At 54.4% G+C, this 21,246-nt stretch overlaps 1 protein-coding gene across 1 annotated transcript in view; it reads right to left on the bottom strand.

Moving 5' to 3' along the window:
- The window catches only part of LOC119958195 (rho guanine nucleotide exchange factor 25-like), a 126,492-nt gene that overhangs the window by 6,978 nt on the left and 98,268 nt on the right, over positions 1-21,246 (bottom strand). The window contains exon 11 of the mRNA XM_038786567.1: positions 17,287-17,467. Coding sequence (XP_038642495.1) covers positions 17,287-17,467 — 181 coding nt within the window. The remainder of the gene's footprint in view (positions 1-17,286; positions 17,468-21,246) is intronic.

Below are 21,246 nucleotides of genomic sequence, written 5' to 3'. Positions count from 1 at the left end.
CCTAGGGGTGCACATCACCAAAAATCTATCCTGGTCCACTCATGTCGACGCTATCACCAAGAAAGCACAACAGCGCCTTTACTTCCTCAGGAAACTAAGGAAATTTGGCATATTAACCCTTACCAACTTTTACAGATGCACTATAGAGAGCATCCTCTCGGGCTGCATCACAGCCTGGTATGGCAACTGCTCGCCCCAGGACCGCAAGGAACTTCAGAGAGTCGTGAATACCGCCCAGTCCATCACACGAACCTGCCTCCCATCCATTGATTCCATCTACACCTCCCGCTGCCGGGGGAAAGCAGGCAGCATAATCAAGGATCCCTCCCACCCGGCTTACTCACTTTTCCAACTTCTTCCATCGGGCAGGAGATTCAGAAGTCTGAGAACACGGACGAACAGACTCAAAAACAGCTTCTTCCCCACTGTCACCAGACTCCTAAATGACCCTTTTATGGACTGTCCTCATTAACACTACACCCTGTCTGCTTCATCCGATGCCAATGCTTATGTAGTTACATTGTATATCTTGTGTTGCCCTATTATGTATTCTCATGTATTTTCTTGAATTCTGTTCAATTCCCTTTTCTTCCCATGTACTGAATGATCTGTTGAGCTGCTTGCAGAAAAATACTTTTCACTGTACCTCGGTCCACGTGACAATAAACAAATCCAATCCAATCCAATCCAGGGCCTGATGGGATCTACCCCAGAATACTGAAGGAGGCAAGAGAGGAAATTGCTGAGGCCTTGACAGAAATCTTTGGATCCTCACTGTCTTCAGGTGATGTCCCGGAGGACTGGAGAATAGCCAATGTTGTTCCTTTGTTTAGGAAGTGTCGCAAGGATAACCCAGGGACGGTGAGACTTACGTCAGTGATAGGGAAATTACTGGAGAGTTCAGTAAGGCCTTTGACAAGGTCCCTCATGGCAGACTGGTACAAAAGGTGAAGTCACACGGGATCAGAGGTGAACTGGCAAGGTGGATACAGAACTGGCTAGGTCATAGAAGGCAGAGAGTAGCAATGGAAGGGTGCTTTTCTGATTGGAGGGTTGTGACTAGTGGTGTTCCGCAGGGGGATCAGTGCTGGGACCTTTGCTGTTCGTAGTATATAAAGGATTTGGAGGAAAATGTAACTGGTCTGATTAGTAAGATTGTCGACGACACAAAGGTTGGTGGCATTGCAGATAGCGATGAGGACTGTCAGAGGATACAGCAGGATTTAGATCGTTTAGAGACTTGGGCAGAGAGATGGCAGATGGAGTTTAATCCAGACAAATGTGAGGTAATGCATTTTGGAAGGTCCAATGCAGGTAGGGAATATACAGTGAATGGTAGAACCCTCAAGAGTATTGACAGTCAGAGAGATCTAGGTACAGGTCACTGAAAGGGGCAACACAGGTGGAGAAGGTAGTCAAGAAGGAATACGGCATGCTTGCCTTCATTGGCCGGGGCATTGAGTATAAAAATTGGCAAGTCATGTTGCAGCTGTATTGAACCTTGGTTAGGCCACACTTGGAGTATAGTGTTCAATTCTGGTCGCCACACTACCAGAAGGATGTGGAGGCTTTAGAGAGGGTGCAGAAGAGATTTACCAGATTTACCATTTGCCTGGTATGGAGGGCATTAGCCATGAGGAGCGGTTGAATAAACTCGGTTTGTTCTCACTGGAACGACGGAGGTTGAGGGGCGACCTGATAGAGGTCTACAAAATTATGAGGGGCATAGACAGAGTGGATCGTCAGAGGCTTTTCCCCAGGGTGGCGGGGTCAATTACTAGGGGGCATAGGTTTAAGGTGCGAGGGGCAAGGTTTAGAGGAGATGTACAAGGTAAGTCTTTTACACAGAGGGTAGTGGGTGCCTGGAACTCGCTGCCGGAGGAGGTGGTGGAAGCAGGGACGATAGTGACATTTAAGGGGCATCTTGACAAATACATGAATAGGATGGGAATAGAGGGATACGGACCCCGGACGTGTGGAAGATTTTAGTTTCGACGGGCAGCATGGTCGGCACGGGCTTGGAGGGCTGAAGGGCCTGTTCCTGTGCGGAACTTTTCTTTGTTCTTTGTTTGTTTGTTCTTTGAATGGCGGGGCAGACTCGATGGGCTGAGTGGCCTCCTTCTCTGCCTCATGGTTATGGAGTCCTATGCATTTGAGATAACAGAAAACCTGGCCAAAGACATGGCTGAAGAGGTTACTCGGTCAAAGTGGTAGGTTTTAAGGATTGTCTTCAGAAAGAAGAGCAAGAGGACTTCCGGTGTGCATCATGAAGTGAGTGAGCACACAAGGCAGCTCCTGCCTAAGGTTGCAGAAAAGAGCTCTTTTTTGGGCAGCACGGGTTGGAATTTCGATGAAAAGGCGTGGGTGAATGTTCAAGGAGTATTTTCCCCCAGGAATAGGATGTTTCTTGGTTATCAGACCCTCAGAGACAGTGCAAGATTTGTCTGAACAACAGCAAACAAAAGCCTCTGCAAGCATGCTAGCGGGGGAAGGGCCAGTTTATAGGTCTCAAGCTGACCTGAGGGCCTTTATGAAAGCTGAATTCTAGCAGCAGAGGGAAGAACTGTGAAAAGATCTCACCAAGGCCATTCAAGAAGCGGAGACGGACTTCCGGTAGTGGTGATGCGGAGCTAAGCCGCACGTTCAGTGGCTCCCACTATTTTTGGACTTTGGGGCTCTTTTAAGGGCTCGTAGTGGTGCTGTTTGGACTTTTCCCCGTGTGGGAACACTCCTTCTCAGATTCTCCACCGGTGGATGGCCTGGACTAGGGGTGGAGCGGTCAGAAAACCGGCTTTGCAGTTGCGGCTAAGCCGCACCGCAGCTCCCGCTACTTAAGGACTTTTGGGCCGATTTGAGGGCCCCAAACGGTGCTGTCTCGACGAATCCCGGTGGGGGAAGGTGTCTAGAGGAGCATTCCCCATAATTTATGGTGCTCACCCGGAGTGGGGCAAAGGAAAAAGCTGCAGCAGCTCCCCAAGAAAAGCAGGGGAAGAAAGACAAAATGGCGGCCGGCGGAACACCTGAGGACTGGTGGAAGTGGGCGCAGGAGCAGCAAGCTGCTCTTCTGCGCTGTTTTGCGGAGCTGAAGGCTGAGTTGCTGGACTCACTGAATGCGACTACCAACAGGCTGCTTGAGACCCAGGCGGCCCAGGAGGTGTCCATTCGGGAGTTGCAGCAGCAGGCCGCTGAGAGGGAGGAGGAGGCCGTGGTCCTCGTGGGGAAAGTGGAGTTGCACGAGGCACTTCACAAAAAGTGGCAAGACCGCTTGGAGGAGCTGGACGTTCGCACGAGGCGAAAGAATTTGAGGATCCTGGGCCTGGCGGAGGGGCTGGAGGGGTCGGATCTCCCGTGGTACGTGACCACGATGTTGAGCTCGTTGATGGGAGCGGGGATCTTCCATTTGCCCCTGGAGCTTGAGGGAGCTCACAGAGTGCTGGCCAGGAGGCCTAAGGCAAATGAACCCCCGCGGGCGGTGCTGGTGCGGTTCCATCGGTTTAGTGACCGGGAGTGTGTGCTGCGCTGGGCCAAGGAAGAGAGGAGCAGCAAGTGGGAGAATTCGGTAGTGCGAATCTACCAGGACTGGAGTGCGGAGGTGGCAAAGCGGAGGGCCGGGTTCAACCGGACGAAGGCGGTGCTGCATGCCAAGCAGGTCAGATTTGGAATGCTGCAGCCTGCGCGTCTGTGGGTGACATATAAGGGCCGGCACCACTACTTTGAGTCCCCGGAGGAGGCGTGGGCCTTTGTACAGGCGGAGAAACTGGACTCGAACTAGGATCTGGGGACACACTATGGCCGTTGCTGTTTTCGCTGTTGCTGTTCTTCAATTTTGACAGGTGTTATTTTTATGCTGCTTTTCTTTTTGCTCTGTTTCCGGGTGGGTTTGTCTGTTGGGTATGGGTGTGGGGTATGTGGGGAACGTTGGGGGTATGTGCTTTATATGTTCTCTTCTGTACGGGGCTGGGGGTTGGGGTGAAACTGGATTTTGAGGAGCTGCGTCGGAAGGGTGGGGTGTGGCAGTGTGAAAGCGCGGGCTTTCCTCTGGTTGTCCGCGCTGCGGGGCGGGGGGGTGGAGCTGGAGGTGGGGGCGTGGCCTCTACTGGTTTTCTTTCCCGCGCTGAAGCGGTGCCAAGGAGGTGTGGCAAGAGAGGGATGACCCCATGCCAGGAGGAGATGGGTTTTGGCAGGAGCTGCCGGGTCAGCAGAAGTCAGCTGACTCACGGAAGTACCATGGAGGGTGCGTCGCGGCTAGGTGGGGTCCTAGCCTGGGGGCGTGGGGGGGGGATACCGGGTTGCTGCTGGAATGGCCAGGAAGGAGCTGGTGTGGGCTGGGGGGGTAGAGGAGAGGCGTTATCGCCATGGGGAACGGGTCAGGCGGGGCGAGCTGGCCTGGGGCGAGCAGTCGATAAGCTATGGCTAGCCAGCGGGGGAGAGGGGCAGGTTGCTCTCTGATTCGGCTGATTACCTGGAACGTGAGGGGGCTGAATGGGCCGGTTAAGAGAACCAGGGTATTTTCTCATCTGAAGGGGCTGAAGGCGGACGTGGCTATGCTCCAGGAGACCCACTTGAAGGTGGCGGACCAGGTTCGTCTGAGGAAGGGGTGGGTGGGGCAGGTTTTTCACTCAGGATTGGACGCAAAGAACCGGGGGGTGGCGATCCTGGTGGGGAAGAGGGTGGCGTTTGAGGCGGCTGAGGTGGTGTCGGACAAGGAGGGCAGATATATTATGGTGAAGGGTAGGCTGCAGGGAGAGAAGGTGGTGCTGGTTAATGTATATGCCCCGAATTGGGATGATGCTGGCTTCATGAGACGCTTGTTGGGCCGCATTCCGGACCTGGAGGCAGGGGGCCTGATCATGGGGGGAGACTTTAACACAGTGCTGGATCCCACACTGGACCGGTCCAGTTCAAGGACGGGTAGGAGACCGGCGGCGGCCAAAGTGCTGAGGGGGTTTATGGACCAGATGGGAGGGGTGGATCCCTGGAGGTTTGGGAGACCAAGAGCGCGGGAGTATTCCTTTTTCTACCATGTCCATAGGGTCTATTCCCGAATAGATTTTTTCATCCTGAGCAGGGGATTGATCCCGAAGGTGCAGGATGCAGAGTATTCGGCCAATTTCAGACCATGCTCCGCACTGGATTGATCTGGACATGGGGGAGGCACGGGACCAGCGCCCGCTCTGGCGCCTGGATGTGGGGATGCTGGCGGAGGAGGAGGTGTGTAAGAGGGTTCGGAGAAGCATTGAGGGGTATCTTGATACCAACGACACGGGGGAGGTCCGGGTGGGGATGGTCTGGGAGGCTCTGAAAGCAGTGATCCGGGGGGAGCTGATCTCCATCCGGGCCCATAGGGAAAGGAGGGAGAGGAAGGAGAGGGAGAGACTGGTGGGGGAGCTCCTGGATGTGGACAGGAGATACGCGGAGGCACCGGAGGAGGGGTTGCTGGGGGAACGGCGTAGTTTGCAGGCCAAATTTGACTTGTTGACCACCAGAAAGGCGGAGACACAGTGGAGGAGGTCGCAGGGCACGGTATATGAGTATGGGGAGAAAGCGAGCAGGATGTTGGCGCATCAGCTCCGCAGGCGAGATGCGGCTAGGGAAATTGGTGGAGTGACGGATAGGGGTGGGAATGTAGTGCAGAAGGGGACAGAAGTAAATGGGGTCTTTAGGGACTTCTACGAGGAACTGTACCGGTCAGAACCTCCGATGGGGAGAGGGGGGATGGAGAGCTTCATGAACAGGCTACGGTTCCCAAGGGTTCAAGAGGAGCTGGTAGAGGGGCTGGGGGCGCCGATAGAGTTGGAGGAGCTAGTCAGGGGGATTGGACAAATGCAGTCAGGTAAGGCGCCGGGGCCGGACGGATTCCCGGTGGAATTTTATAAAAAGTATGCGGATCTGGTGGGCCCCCTGTTGGTGCGAACTTTCAATGAGGAGGGGGGGGACTTTGCCCCCGACAATGTCGCGGGCACTGATCTCTCTGATCCTAAAGCGGGATAAGAACCCCTTGCAGTGTGGATCATACAGGCCTATCTCGCTCCTCAATGTTGACGCTAAGTTGCTGGTGAAGATCCTGGCCACCAGGATAGAGGGCTGTGTGCCAGGGGTGATACACGAGGATCAGACAGGATTTGTCAAGGGACGGCAGCTCAACACGAATGTGCGGAGACTGCTAAATGTTATTATGATGCCGGCAGTGGAGGGGGAGGCGGAGATAGTGGTGGCGCTGGATGCGGAGAAAGCGTTTGATAGAGTTGAGTGGGGGTACCTGTGGGAGGTGCTGGAGCGGTTCGGATTCGGGGAGGGATTCATCAAATGGGTGAGGCTGCTCTACGTGGCTCCGATGGCGAGTGTAGTTACAAATGGAAGGAGATCGGAGTACTTTAGGCTCTACCGTGGGACCAGGCAGGGGTGCCCCCTGTCCCCCTTGCTCTTTGCACTGGCGATTGAACCTTTGGCTATGGCGTTGAGGGAGTCAGGGAGATGGAGGGGTCTGGTGCGGGGTGGGGAGGAACATCGTGTATCGCTGTATGCGGACGACCTGCTGTTGTATGTGGCGGATCCAGAAGGGGGAATGCCGGGGGTGATGGAGCTGTTAGCGGAATTTGGGGGCTTCTCGGGCTATAAGTTAAATTTAGGCAAGAGCGAGGTATTTGTAGTACACCCGGGTGATCAGGAGGAGGGAATTGGGAGACTCCCATTTAAGAGGGCAGTGAAGAGTTTCAGATACCTGGGGGTGCAGGTGGCCAGGAGTTGGGGGACTCTCCATAAGCTTAATTTTACCAGACTGGTGGAGCAGATGGAAGAGGAATTTAAAAGGTGGGACATGGTGCCGCTGTCGTTGGCGGGTAGAGTGCAGTCCGTCAAAATGACGGTTCTCCCGAGGTTCTTGTTCCTTTTTCAGTGTTTGCCCATCTTTATCCCTAGGGCCTTTTTTAGAAGGGTTACGAGCTGCATCATGAGCTTTGTTTGGGCGCATGGGACCCCGAGGGTGAAGAGAGTCTTCTTGGAGCGGGGTAGAGATGGGGGGGGGCTGGCGTTACCCAATCTCTCGGGGTATTATTGGGCGGCCAATGTGTCGATGGTGCGCAAGTGGGTAATGGAGGGGGAGGGGGCAGCATGGAAACGGATGGAGAGGGCGTCCTGTGGAGATACAAGCTTGGGGGCCCTGGTAACTGCGCCGTGGCCGCTCCCTCCTACGAGGTATACCACGAGTCCGGTGGTGGCGGCTACCCTCAAGATTTGGAGGCAGTGGAGGCGACATAGGGGAGAAGTGGGGGGCTCGATGGAGGCTCCGTTGAGGGGGAACCATAGGTTCGTCCCGGGGAACATTGATGGGGGATTTCAGGGTTGGTACAGAGCGGGCATCAGACAGCTGAGGGACCTGTTTATTGATGGGAGGTTTGCGAGCCTGGGGGAGTTGGAGGAGAAATTTGGGCTCCCCCCGGGGAACATGTTCAGGTATCTGCAGGTAAAGGCATTTGCTAGGCGGCAGGTGGAGGGATTCCCTTCACTTCCCGCGAGGGGGGTGAGCGACAGGGTGCTTTCGGGGGTCTGGATCGGAGAGGGGAAGATATCTGATATCTACAAGGTTATGCAGGAGGCGGAGGAGGCGTCAGTAGAGGAGCTGAAAGCTAAGTGGGAGGGGGAACAGATCGAAGACGGGACATGGGCTGATGCCCTGGAGAGGGTTAATTCTTCCTCCTCGTGTGCGTGGCTTAGCCTCATCCAATTCAAGGTGCTGCACCGGGCCCACATGACTGGGGCAAGGATGAGTAGGTTCTTTGGGGGTGAAGACAGGTGTGCCAGGTGCTCGGGGAGTCCAACGAACCATGCCCATATGTTCTGGGCATGCCCGGCGCTGGAGGAGTTCTGGAAGGGGGTGGCGAGGACAGTGTCGAGGGTGGTGGGATCCAGGGTCAAGCCAGGATGGGGACTCGCGATTTTTGGGGTTGGGGTGGAGCCGGGAGTGCAGGAGGTGAAAGAGGCCGGTGTGCTGGCCTTTGCGTCCCTAGTAGCCCGGCGAAGGATCTTGCTACAATGGAAGGATGCGAGGCCCCCAAGCGTGGAGACCTGGATCAATGACATGGCGGGTTTCATTACGCTAGAGAAGGTCAAATTCGCCCTGAGAGGGTCGGTACAAGGGTTCTTTCGCGGGGGCAACCTTTCCTCGACTTTCTGGCTCAACGATAGGGTACGGGGACAGTAGCAGCAGCAACCCGGGGGGGGGGGGGGGGGGGGGGGGGGGGCGCAGGGGGAGGGAAAAGGGGGGGGGGGGGGGCGGACGATGACTATATTTGTTTATTTAATTTAAATTTATTTTGAAGTTCTTTTGTTGTTCATTGGGGTTGGGGGGTGGGGGGATGTGATACATGCGTCGATACGGTCTGGGGGTGTCACAGTTATTATGGGTTATGTTGTTGCATTTCATTGTTTGTCGTTATGTTTTATATTTTCTGTAAAAAATTCCAATAAAAATTATATTAAAAATAAAAAGAAAGAAGAGCAAAGTGAAGAGGCAGGGAGAAGCACACCGGCCAGTTCAGCTCCCCAATGTTGAAAGAATTGCTAAACCTGGGCTTGACCGGGGAGAAACTTCTCAAGGCCCCAATGAAATGATGAAGGGCGCGATCTACCAGCCACGCTGCGCCTGAAAGTCAGCGTGCCACGGCGCAACATGGCCGGTAGATGCCTGGAGACTCTGTTCCCGGGATATACCCATCTCGCTACACCTCGCGAGATGTAACACGATCTCGTGTGATGTCTCGATGTGAATCCCGCCCCTTTTTGGTTAATCTGCATATTGGAGCGAGGCAGCTAGTCTCACTCTAATATGCTGTTCCCTGAGGTAACCGAGGTGTTGGTATCTATCCCCTTTGCCTCGGGCGAGCGCCGTTCAGTACTGGTCGCCACAAACATGGGGCAGACACAACGGCACTCGTGGGGGTCTCCCAGGGGATTGGAGGAACCCTGGGTGCTTGTCCTCTTGGCAGGGTGGCACAACAGCGCCCATACTTCCTCAGGAAACTAAGGAAATTTGGCATGTCCACACTCACTCTTACCAACCTCCACAGATGCAGCATAGAAAGCATCCTATCGGGCTGCATCACAGCCTGGTATGGCAACTGCTCGGCCCAGGACCGTAAGAGAGTCGTGAACACCGCCCAGTCCATCACACGTACCTGCCTCCCATCCATTGATTCCATCTACACCTCCCGCTGCCTGGGGAAAGCGGGCAGCATAATCAAAGACCCCTCCCACCCGGCTTACTCACTCTTCCAACTTCTTCCATCGGGCGGGAGGTACAGAAGTCTGAGAACACACACGAACAGACTCAAAAACAGCTTCTTCCCCACTGAAACCAGACTTTTAAACGACCCTCTTAGTACATAGCACACACAGTGCAGAAGGAGGCCATTCGGCCCATCGAGTCTGCACCGACCCACTTAAGCCCTCACTTCCACCCTATCCCCGTAACCCAATAACCCCATCGAACCTTTTTGGACACTAAGGGCAATTTATCACGGCCAATCCACCTACCCTGCACATCTTTGGACTGTGGGAGGAAACCGGAGCACCCGGAGGAAACCCACGCAGACACGGGGAGAACGTGCAGACTCCGCACAGACAGTGACCCATCTGGGAACCGAACCCGGGACCCTGGAGCTGTGAAGCCACAGTGCTATCCACTTGTGCTACCGTGCAGCCCCAAATCTTATGATGTGGAGATGCCGGCGTTGGACTGGGGTGAGCACAGTAAGAAGTCTTACAACACCAGGTTAAAGTCCAACAGGTTTGTTTCAAACACGAGCTTTCGGAGCACGGCTCCTTCTTCAGGTGAATGGAAAGGCTTGTTCCAGAAATGTTTATATAGACACAGTCAGAGATGCCCGGAATGCGAGCACCTGCAGGCAATCAAATCATCAAAGATGCAGAGAGAGAGGTAACTCCAGGTTAAAGAGGTGTGAATTGTCCCAAGCCAGTTCAGTCGGTAGGCCTCTGCAAGTCCAGGCTTGTTGGTGGGGGCCGAATGTAATGCGACATGAATCCCAGATCCCGGTTGAGTCCGCATTCATGCGTGCGGAATTTAGCTATAAGTTTTTGCTCAGCAATTTTGCGTTGTCGCGTCTCCTGAAGGCCTCCTTGTAGAATGCTGACCCGGAGATCAGAGGCTGAATGTCCTTGACAATGTCCTTGTCCAGTCAAGGACATTCAGCCTCTGATCTCCGGGTCAGCATTCTACAAGGAGGCCTTCAGGAGACGCGACAACGCAAAATTGCTGAGCAAAAACTTATAGCTAAGTTCCGCACGCATGAATGCGGACTCAACCGGGATCTGGGATTCATGTCGCATTACATTCGGCCCCCACCAACAAGCCTGGACTTGCAGAGGCCTACCGACTGAACTGGCTTGGGACAATTCACACCTCTTTAACCTGGAGTTACCTCTCTCTCTGCATCTTTGATGATTCGATTGCCTGCAGGTGCTCGCATTCCGGGGCATCTCTGACTGTGTCTATATAAACATTTCTGGAACAAGCCTTTCCATTCACCTGAAGAAGGAGCCGTGCTCCGAAAGCTCGTGTGTGAAACAAACCTGTTGGACTTTAACCTGGGGTTGTAAGACTTCTTACTACACTACCCAAATCTTATGGACTGACCTCATTAACACTACACCCTGTATGCTTCATCCGATGCCGGTGCTTATGTAGTTACATTGTATATGTCCCGTACCAGCCTCCCCGAACAGGCGCCGGAATGTGGCGACTAGGGGCTTTTCACAGTAACTTAATTGAAGCCTACTCGTGACAATAAGTGATTTTCATTTTCATTATGTTGTGTTGCCCTATTATGTATTTTCTTTTATTCCCTTTTCTTCCCATGTACTGAATGATCTGTTGAGCTGCTCGCCGAAAAATACTTTTCACTGTACCTCGGTCCACGTGACAATAAACAAATCCAATCCAATCCAATCTCGTCCTTGTTTTCAAATCCCTCCATGTCCTCTCCCCCTCCATATCATTGATCCAGGTCTCCACGCTTGGGGGCCTCGCATCCTTCCATTGGAGCAAGATCCTCCGCCGGGCTACTAGGGACGCAAAGGCCAGAACCCTGACCTCTATCGCCTCCTGCACTCCCGGCTCCACTGCCACCCCAAAAATTGCGAGTCCCCAGCCTGGCTCGACCCTGGATCCCACCACCCTCGACACCGTCCTTGCTACCCCCTTCCAAAACTCCCCCAGCACTGGGCACGCCCAAAACATATGGGCATGGTTCACTGGGCTCCCCGAGCACGTAACACACCTGTCCTCGCCCCCGAAAAACCTACTCATCCTCGTCCCAGTCATGTGGGCCCTATGTAGCACCTTGAACTGTATGAGGCTAAGCCTCGCACAGGAAGAGGAGGAATTCACTCTCTCCAGGGCATCCGCCCACATCCCATCCTCAATCTCCTCACCCAGCTCCTCCTCCCATTTACCCTTCAGTTCCTCCACCGAGGCCTCGTCTGCCTCCTGTATTACCCGGTATATGTCCGAAATCCTCCCTCCTCCAACCCACACCCCCGAGAGCACCCTATCCTGCACCCCCCATGGAGGCAGCAAGGGGAACCCCTCCACCTGCTGCCTGGCAAACGCCCTAACCTGCATGTACCGAAACATGTTCCCCGGGGGGAGCCCAAACTTCCCCTCTAACTCCCCAAGCTCGCGAACCTCCCCTCCACAAACAGGTCCCTCAACCTCCTAACCCGTGCCCTGTGCCAGCCCAGAAATCCGCCATCAATCCTCCCTGGGACGAACCGATGGTTCCCCCGTATCGGGGTCTCCATCGAGCCCCCCATTTCTCCCCTGTGCCGTCTCCATTGCCCCCAAATTTTGAGGGTAGCCGCCACCACCGGGCCCGTGGTATACCTCGTTGGAGGGAGCGGCAACGGCGCCGTTACTAGCGCCTCCAAGCTCATGCCCACACAAGACGCTGCCTCCATCCTCTTCCATGCTGCCCCCTCCTCGTCCATTACCCACTTACGCACCATCGCTGCGTTGGCAGCCCAGTAGTACCCACAGAGGTTGGGCAACGCCAGCCCCCCCTTATCCCTGCCCCGCTCCAAAAACACCCTTCTCACCCTCGGGGTCCCATGCGCCTACACAAATCCCGTGATACTCCTGTTGACCCTCCTAAAAAAGGCCTTCGGGATAAGGATGGGAAGGCACTGGAACAGGAACAAAAACCTCGGGAGCACCGTCATCTTGACGGACTGCACCCTCCCTGCCAGTGACAGCGGTAACATATCCCACCTCTTAAACTCCTCCTCCATCTGCTCCACCAACCTTGTGAGGTTGAGCTTGTGCAGGGCCCCCCAGCTCCCAGCCACCTGGACCCCTAGGTACCTGAAGCTCTTCCCTGCCTGCTTCAATGAGAGCCTACCAATCCCCTCCTCCTGATCCCCCCGGATGCACCACGAACACCTCGCTCTTGCCCAGGTTCAACTTATACCCCGAGAAACCCCCGAATTCCCCAAGGATCCTCATCACCTCCGGCATCCCCCCCACCGGGTCCGCCACATACAGCAACAGGTCGTCCGCATACAGTGACACTCGATGCTCCTCCCCACCCCGCACCAGGCCCCTCCAGTTCCCTGACTCCCTCAATGCCATGGCCAGGGGCTCAATTGCCAACGCGAAGAGCAAGGGGGACAGGGGGCACCCCTGTCTCGTCCCCCGGTACAGCCGAAAGTACTCCGACCTCCTCCTATTTGTGGCTACACTTGCCATCGGGGCCTCGTAGAGCAGCCTCACCCACCGGATAAACCCCTCCCCAAACCTCTCCAACACCTCCCACAAATACTCCCACTCAACCCTATCAAAGGCCTTCTCCGCATCTAATGCCACCACTATCTCCGCCTCCCCTTCCACAGCCGGCATTATAATAACGTTGAGGAGCCTTCGTACGTTTGTATTCAGCTGCCTTCCCTTCACAAACCCCGTCTGGTCCTCATGAATGACCCCGGGCACGCAATCCTCTATTCTAGTGGCTAGGATCTTTGCCAGCAGCTTGGCGTCTACATTTAGCAGCGAGATCAGCCTATATGATCCGCACTGCAGAGGGTCCTTGTCCCGCTTCAGGATCAAGGAAATCAGCGCCCGTGACATAGTTGGGGGCAAAGCCCCCCCCCCCCCCCCCCATATGCCTCGTTAAAGGTCCGGGCCAACAGGGGGCCCAACAGGTCCAAATACTTTTTATAAAATTCCGCCGGAAACCCGTCCGGCCCCGGCGCCTTCCCCGACTGCATGCTCCCTATCCCTTTGATAACCTCCTCCAGCTCGATCGGCGCCCCTAGTCCCTCCACCCGCTCCTCTTCCACCCTCGGGAATCGCAGCTTATCCAAGAAGCGCCCCATTCCACCCCCCTCCACCGGGGGCTCCGACCGGTACAGTTCCCCATAGAAGTCTCTGAAGACCCCATTAACATCTACTCCCCTCCGCACCACCTTCCCAGCGCTATCCCTCACTCCCCCAATCTCCCTGGCCGCGTCCCGCTTTCGGAGCTGGTGTGCCAGCATCCTGCTCGCCTTCTCCCCGTATTCATACACCGCCCTCTGTGCTTTCCTCCACTGAGCTTCCACCTTTCTGGTAGTCAATAGGTCAAATCTGGCCTGAAGGCTACGCCTCTCCCCCAGCAATCCCTCCTCTGGGGCCTCCGCATATCTCCTATCCACCCGCACCATCTCCCCTATCAGTCTCTCCCTCTGCTCCCCCCTGTCCCTATGGGTTCGGATGGAGATCAATTCCCCCCTCATCACCGCCTTCAATGCCTCCCAGACCGTCCCCACTTGGACCTCCCCGTTATCGTTGGCCTCAAGGTACCTCTCGATACACCCCCGAACCCTCCCGCCCACCTCCTCATCTGCCAACAGCCCCACCTCCAAGCGCCAGAGCGGACGCTGGTCCCTCTCCTCCCCCAGCCCGAGGTCCACCCAGTGCGGGGCATGATCCGAAATGGCAATGGCAGAGTATTCAGCATCCTCCACCCTCAAAACCAGCCCCCTGCTCAGGACAAAAAAATCAATCCTCGAGTAGGCCTTATGTACGTGGGAGAAAAACGAGTATTCCCTGGCCCTTGGCCTCGCAAACCTCCAGCGATTCACCCCCCCCATCTGGTCCATGAATCCCCTCAGCACCTTAGCCGCCGCCGGCCTCCTACCCGTCCAGGACCTGGATCGATCCAATGGGGGATCCAGCACTGTGTTGAAGTCCCCCCCCCCCATGATCAGGTCCCCCACCTCCAGGTCCGGAATGCGGCCCAACATACGCCGCATAAACCCCGCATCGTCCCAGTTCGGGGCGTAAACATTCACCAACACCACCCGCTCCCCCTGCAGCTTGCCACTCACCATCACGTACCTCCAGCCACTGTCAGCCACCACTTTCAACGCCTCAAACGACACCTTCTTCCCCACCAGGATCGCCACCCCCTTACTCTTCTCGTCCAGCCCTGAGTGGAATTCTTGGCCCACCCACCCCTTCCTCACCCGAACCTGGTCCACCACTCTCAGGTGGGTCTCCTGGAGCATGGCCACATCCGCCTTCAGTCCCTTCAGGTGCGCAACTACTCGGGCCCTCTTGACCGGCCCATTCAGCCCCCTCACATTCCAGGTTATCAGCCGGATCCGAGGGCTCCCTGCCCCCTTCCCCTGCCGATTAGCCATACCCCATCCCTTGCCCACCCCCGGCCAGCGTCCCACGCTCTGCCAGTTTCCCACGGCGGCAACTCCCCCCCCTCTTCCAGCACCCCCTGCGTCCGCCAGCTCCTTCCTGACCGTTTCAGCAGCAACCCGGTCCCCCCCCCCCCTCCAGCACCCCCTGCGTCCTCCAGCTCCTTCCTGACCGTTTCAGCAGCAACCCGGTCCCCCCCCCCCCCCTCCAGCACCCCCTGCATCCTCCAGCTCCTTCCTGACCGTTTCAGCAGCAACCCGGTACCCCCCCCCCCCCCCCCCCCCCCCCCGGCTAGGACCCCTCCTAGCCGCGCCCCCCCCTCTACAGCACTCCCGTGAGCCAGCTAACTTCTGCTGACCCCGGCGACTCCCGCCCTACCTTCGGCTCCTCCCCACGTGGGACTGCCCCTCCTCCATTGCTCACTTTACACTTTCAAGACACTCCTTCAAACTGACCGCTTTGACCAAGATTTTGGTCACCTGACCAAATATGTCCTTATGTGCTCGGGGCTGAATTCTTCCGCCCCTCGCACTACACGATCGCCACGGACGGGCCGCAGACCGTGTAATGATCCATTTACCTCGGGCGGGAATTTCCGGTCGGCGGGCAGGCGTGGCCGGAGAATCCCGCCCTTGGTGCCAGATTTAGTTTTTGAATGTTCCAGCGATGTTATTGGCACCATATACAGATGTAAGGGACGGGATTCTCCGATTATGAGGCTATATCCGGAGGATCCATATCGTTTTATGTGGAAAAATATCGGCAGCGCCCCAGCACCGATCCCCCAACAGGTGAGGGGCTAGCAGCTGCGCTACGTAAAACGCACGGCCTTCCCGATATAAACAGCTGGGGAATGGCCGGGTCTGTGGCCGCGCATGTGCACGGCGGCGACCTGCAGCGGTCGCGCTGTACAACATGGTGTCGGCCGCGTGCGGACCCGACCTGCCACAGAGTGCCCTGGACCCCCCCCCCACCAGCCCCCCCAGCCCTCACCGAAGACCCCCGGCCAGCTGGACACAGCCGGCACGCCAGGTCCCCGAGCGCTGAGACCAGGCGTCCCCCACGCGGCTGGGAACTCGGCCCATCGGGGGCAGCCCATCGGGGAGGGCCTTCAGGTAACGTCCTGAGGCCGTCCCAACGGCGCGCGGCTGCTCCCCGATTTTCCCCCCGTTTTGGAGGGGGCGGAGCATCCGAAAACAGGCAACGCACTGATTCGGGGTAAAAAGGGATTCTCCGCCCGATCGATGATTACGATACCAGCATCAGGGAATGGAGAATCCCACCCGAGATATTGTTACTGAGCTTATTTAGCTCACTCAGCTAAATGGCTGGCTTTGAAAGCAGACCAAGCAGGCCAGCAACACGGTTCGATTCCCGTACCAGCCTCCCCAAACAGGAGCCGGAATGTGGCGACTAGGGGCTTTTCACAGTAACTTCATTGAAGCCTACTCGTGACAATAAAGCGATTTTCATTTCATTTCATCCACTGATGGGTCACATTGTCATTTTCAGCATTCCTGTTGTGTGAAGTCGACACACATACTGCCCACACGCAACTCCCACACTTACCAGCAGACGGAGCATGCCTGGGCTCTCATTGCTGTTCCCTATTCCTGAGTTAAGGATAATGAGAACAATTTACAGCACTCCTCACCCAAAGCACTTTACAGCTATTGTAGTAAAGGTAGCTTTTCGAAAGCAGCTACCTCGGGACCGAGGCCATGCCGGTTTTCAAATCTTTCCAAATTTCAGGCCATGTGGGGCCGTTTTCAGGTCAAGTCGAGTCGGGTGGGGTCAAGGGTCACCTGGAGACCAGGAATATACCACTGCATAAGCGGCGAAGGGAAACACTAGTCAGGCGCCACACCATGCCAATGCAGAGGTAGTCCAATTGTCCAAGGAAGTTACTTTTTAAAATTTTACTCAATTAAGATTGATGCACGGTAAATTCTAAAAATGTCTGGTGTTCAGTCAAGTCCGGTTTTTGGACAGCAAGATTTAAGACACTGTACCTGTACTTTTTGAAGCGTAGTCATGTAATGCAGGAAAAATGGCAGCCATTTTGAGCAGTGTGCCCCACAAGCAACGTGATGATATTTTCTTTTAGTGACGTTCATTAAGGGGTCAAATATGGGACAGAATCCCAGGGATAACTCACTTCCTCTACAAAATGATGCCAATGGCATCTTTTCCATCCACCTGGGAGCCGACAGTGCCTCGGCTTGACGTCTCATGCAAAGGACAGGAGGGGAGGCGGGAACTGGACATGGTGATGGAGCTCAGTGACCCCTGCAGGTTGGCAACAGGAAGTCAGGAGGGTGCCCATGTTTGGCTCTTCTCTGGTTTAGAGCCCAGTTTCACAGCACAAACCTTCAAAAAAAAACCACTGCTCCCTCCACATGAACTGCACCAGTTCAAAGGGAAACTTGAGATAGGCAATAACTCTGGCCTAGCCAGCGACGCCCACATCCCACAACTGAATAAGTTTTTTTTAAAAACCCCTTAGAAGGGCTTCATTTCGACAAAGGATTTTCGCGCTAAGGTTTTTGTAAAAATTCAGTCGAAAATGTTTGCAATTCACGCACCATTTAAAAAGTTACGTTGCGTTTCCAAGATCTGACTAACATTCGAAACCCAGGCCTGCCGGATTTCAGGATTAGTGGCTTGTAGGACGTATCGCACCACATTCCCATCTGTCCCACGTGAGGTCAAGGCAAATTTACACGGGTCATTGTCCACGGACTCTTCAAGGCCTAGGCAGCTGACCTAAATTTAAAAAGAAAAGATAGAAACCATGAACAAAGGTACAACTAACATTTTTCTCAGCGTTCTGCCGTTAACGCTCCAAAGTGAGGGGCTGAATGTGACTTTTAGGCTGAGAGTTACAATAATTACATTTACGTTGTGCCTTTAACATAGTGGAAGGTCCCAAGATGCTCAGGGCTACAGAGGGCATCGGGCCACGGAAGGAGATAGGACAGGGGATCAAAGTCTCGCTCAAAGAGATAGGCACTAAGGAGTGAGGGAGCGAGGCAGTGAGGTTCAAGGAGGGAATTCCAGAGCTCAGGGCCGAGACAGCTGAAGGCCCGGCTGCGAATGGTGGAATGATTAAAATCTGGGATGGTCAAGAGACCAGGGTTCTCGGCGAGCTGGAGGGAGGTTATGGAGAGGACAATTGGTGGAGAATCTTAAACAACTCCTTCACTTTGTTTACCAAAGAGAAGGGTATTGGGAGAAAGGCAAATCCTAAATAAATAGGAGAAGATTATGAGAGAAGTTTGTTAACCTCAGTTTTGTAATTCTGGGCTTTCAGTAGGGCAGCACGGTAGCATTGTGGTTAGCACAATCGCTTCACAGCTCCAGGGTCCCAGGTTCAATTCCGGCTTGGGTCACTGTCTCTGCGGAGTCTGCACATCCTCCCCGTGTGTGCGTGGGTTTCCTCCGGGTGCTCCGGTTTCCTCCCACAGTCCAAAGATGCACGGGTTAGGTGGATTGGCCATGATACATTGCCCTTAGTGTCCAAAATTGTCCTTAGTGTTGGGTGGGGTTACTGGGTTATTGGGATAGGGGGAGGTGTTGACCTTGGGTAGGGTGCTCTTTCCAAGAGCCGGTGCAGACTCGATGGGTTGAATGGCCTCCTTCTGCACTGTAAATTCTATGATATCTATGATAACCTGATGAAATATATTCAAGGATCCGAAAGCTGGAGAAATTGTATTTTAGATTTCTGTTGAGAGTCGATGTGTGTTGGAGAACTGGGGGATGACCAATATAATATCCAACTTCAGAAAGGCAGACAGAACAAACCCAGGTCATTACAGACCAGTTAGTTCAACATTAGCAATTTGGAACAACTTGTCACCTTTAATTAAAGATAAAACAACTGAATACCATGAGATAGAGAAAACAATTTGAAAGCAATGAAGATGATTTTGTATCAGGAGGATCCCGCTCGACAAACCCGGTTGATTCTTTCAGGAGGTGACAGATGATGAGGTGCACATGAACTTTCCGCGGGTCTCCAACACGGTGCCACACAGGAGATGATCGGAGAAGGTGGGGAGATATGGAAATAGGGAGGCAGTCAGCAAATTGGGTTCACAAACTGGGCAGGAGGGACAAAACAGGGAGCGAAGAGTTTGCGCTGCATCTGAAAGGTCACATATGGAGGTGGAAGAGACTGGATGAGGGGAGGAAAATTAGTGTCGAGAAAAGAGCTCAGTGCGAGAGGAACAGGCTGAAACGATGGGTTCACTGGGAGAGGCCAGTTTGCGGATTTTGGGAAGGAGGTGAATAAAGCGTAGGATCAAGGGTTTGGGGGACGAAGAGGTTGGAGGCTGTGGAGGGGAAGGCCTCCAGAGGAGATGACCTCAGCGACAGTCCTGAAAACAATGGCCTGATATCATAGAATTTACAGCGCAGAAGGAGGCTATTCGGCCCATCGAGTCTGCACCGGCTCTTGGAAAGAGCACACTACCCAAGGTCAACACCTCCCCCTATCCCAATAACCCAGTAACCCCACCCAACACTAAGGAAGACCAGGCTGGGTTTGTTAAAGGCAGACAACTCAATACCAATGTCCGGAGACTTTTGAATATGTGGTGGTACGGTCATCGTCCGGGGTTGGGGGGGGGCGGGGGTGGGGGGCCGGGGGGGGCGCGGAAAGAAGTATCGGAGAGTTGTCATTGCAAGGCAGAGGTCTATTAGCCAGGCAACAACACCTTAATGGGCAGCATGGTAACACAGTGGTTAGCATTGTTGCTTCACAGCTGCAGGGTCCCAGGTTCTATTCCCGGCTGGGTCACTGTCTGTGCGGAGTCTGCACATTCTCCCCGTGTGTGCGTGGGTTTCCTCCAGGTGTTCCGGTTTCCTCCCACAGTCCAAAGATGTGCGTGTTAGGTAGGTTGGACATGCTAAATTTCCCTTAGTGTCCAAAGACATGCTGTTAGGTGAATTGGACATTGTGAATTCTCCCTCTGTGACCCGAACAGGCGCCGGAATGTGGCGACTAGGGGCTTTTCACAGTAACTTCATTGCAGTGTTAATGTCAGCCTACTTGTGACACTATTATTATTATCATTACACTTGCCCGTGGGTTTGATGGCAATGTTAGGATCGGAGGAGGAGAGGAGATGGTTGAATGTTCAAAGGGAGACAGATTAGAGTGGGTGAGGGGTGCAGACCTCACGTTGGCAGATCTCAGTGAATAAACCAAGAGAGGGTAAGAGGAAGACCAGACTGGGTTTGTCAAAGGCAGACAACTCAATACCAATGTCCGGAGACTTTTGAATATTATTATGATGCCCTCAGAGGGAGGGGAGGTGGAGGTGGTAACAGCGATGGACGCAGAGAAAGCCTTTGACCAGGTTGAGTGGGAGTACCTGTGGGAAACGCTGGGGAGGTTCGGGTTTGGTGAGGGCTTTATTGGCTGGGTGAAATTGCTGTACCAGGCGCCTGTAGCAAGTGTATGTACAAACCGGCTGAGGTCGGGGTACTTCGAGCTTCACCGGGGAACAGGGGTCTCCCCTCTCCCCGTTACTATTTGCCCTAGCTATAGAACCACTAGCTATGGCACTGAGAGCCTCGAGGAACTGGTTCGGGGGAGGGGAGTGTGGAACATCGGGTCTCGCTATACGCGGATGATTTGCTCCTGTACATTTTGGACCCTGTGGAGGGGATGGGGGAGGTTCTGCGGATCCTGAGGGGATTTTGGTAGTTTTTCAGGGTACAAACTGAACATGGGAAAGAGCGAGTTGTTTGTGATCCAGGCCAAGGGGCAGGAGGAGAGACTGAAAGAGCTGCCGCTCAGGATGGTAGAGAAAAGTTTTCGTTACCTGGGCATACAGGTGGCCAGGAAATGGGATGCCCTGCACAGGCTCAACCTGACCCGGTTGGTGGAACAAATGGAAGGGGACTTTAAAAGGTGGGACATGCTCCCGCTGTCACTGGCAGGGAGGGTTTGGCGCTGCCGAACTTTCGCAACTACTACTGGGCGGCCATAGAACATAGAACGATACAGCGCAGTACAGGCCCTTCGGCCCTCGATGTTGCACCGACATGGAAAAAAAAACTAAAGGCCATCTAACCTACACTATGCCCTTATCATCCATATGCTTATCCAATAAGTTTTTAAATGCCCTCAATGTTGGCGAGTTCACTACTGTTGCAGGTAGGGCATTCCACGGCCTCACCACTCTTTGCGTAAAAAACCCACCTCTGACCTCTGTCCTATATCTATTACCCCTCAATTTAAGGCTATGTCCCCTCGTGCTAGCCACCTCCATCCGCGGGAGAAGGCTCTCGCTGTCCACCCTATCTAACCCTCTGATCATTTTGTATGCCTCTATTAAGTCACCTCTTAACCTTCTTCTCTCTAACGAAAACAACCTCAAGTCCATCAGCCTTTCCTCATAAGATTTTCCCTCCATACCAGGCAACATCCTGGTAAATCTCCTCTGCACCCGTTCCAAAGCTTCCACGTCCTTCCTATAATGAGGCGACCAGAACTGTACGCAATACTCCAAATGCGGCCGTACCAGAGTTTG

The sequence above is a fragment of the Scyliorhinus canicula genome, chromosome 28 (assembly GCF_902713615.1).
Source record: "Scyliorhinus canicula chromosome 28, sScyCan1.1, whole genome shotgun sequence".
In the NCBI taxonomy this organism is placed as follows: domain Eukaryota; kingdom Metazoa; phylum Chordata; class Chondrichthyes; order Carcharhiniformes; family Scyliorhinidae; genus Scyliorhinus; species Scyliorhinus canicula.
The sequence above is the reverse complement of the archived record's forward strand: the minus strand, read 5'-3'. Positions and strand labels throughout refer to the sequence as shown.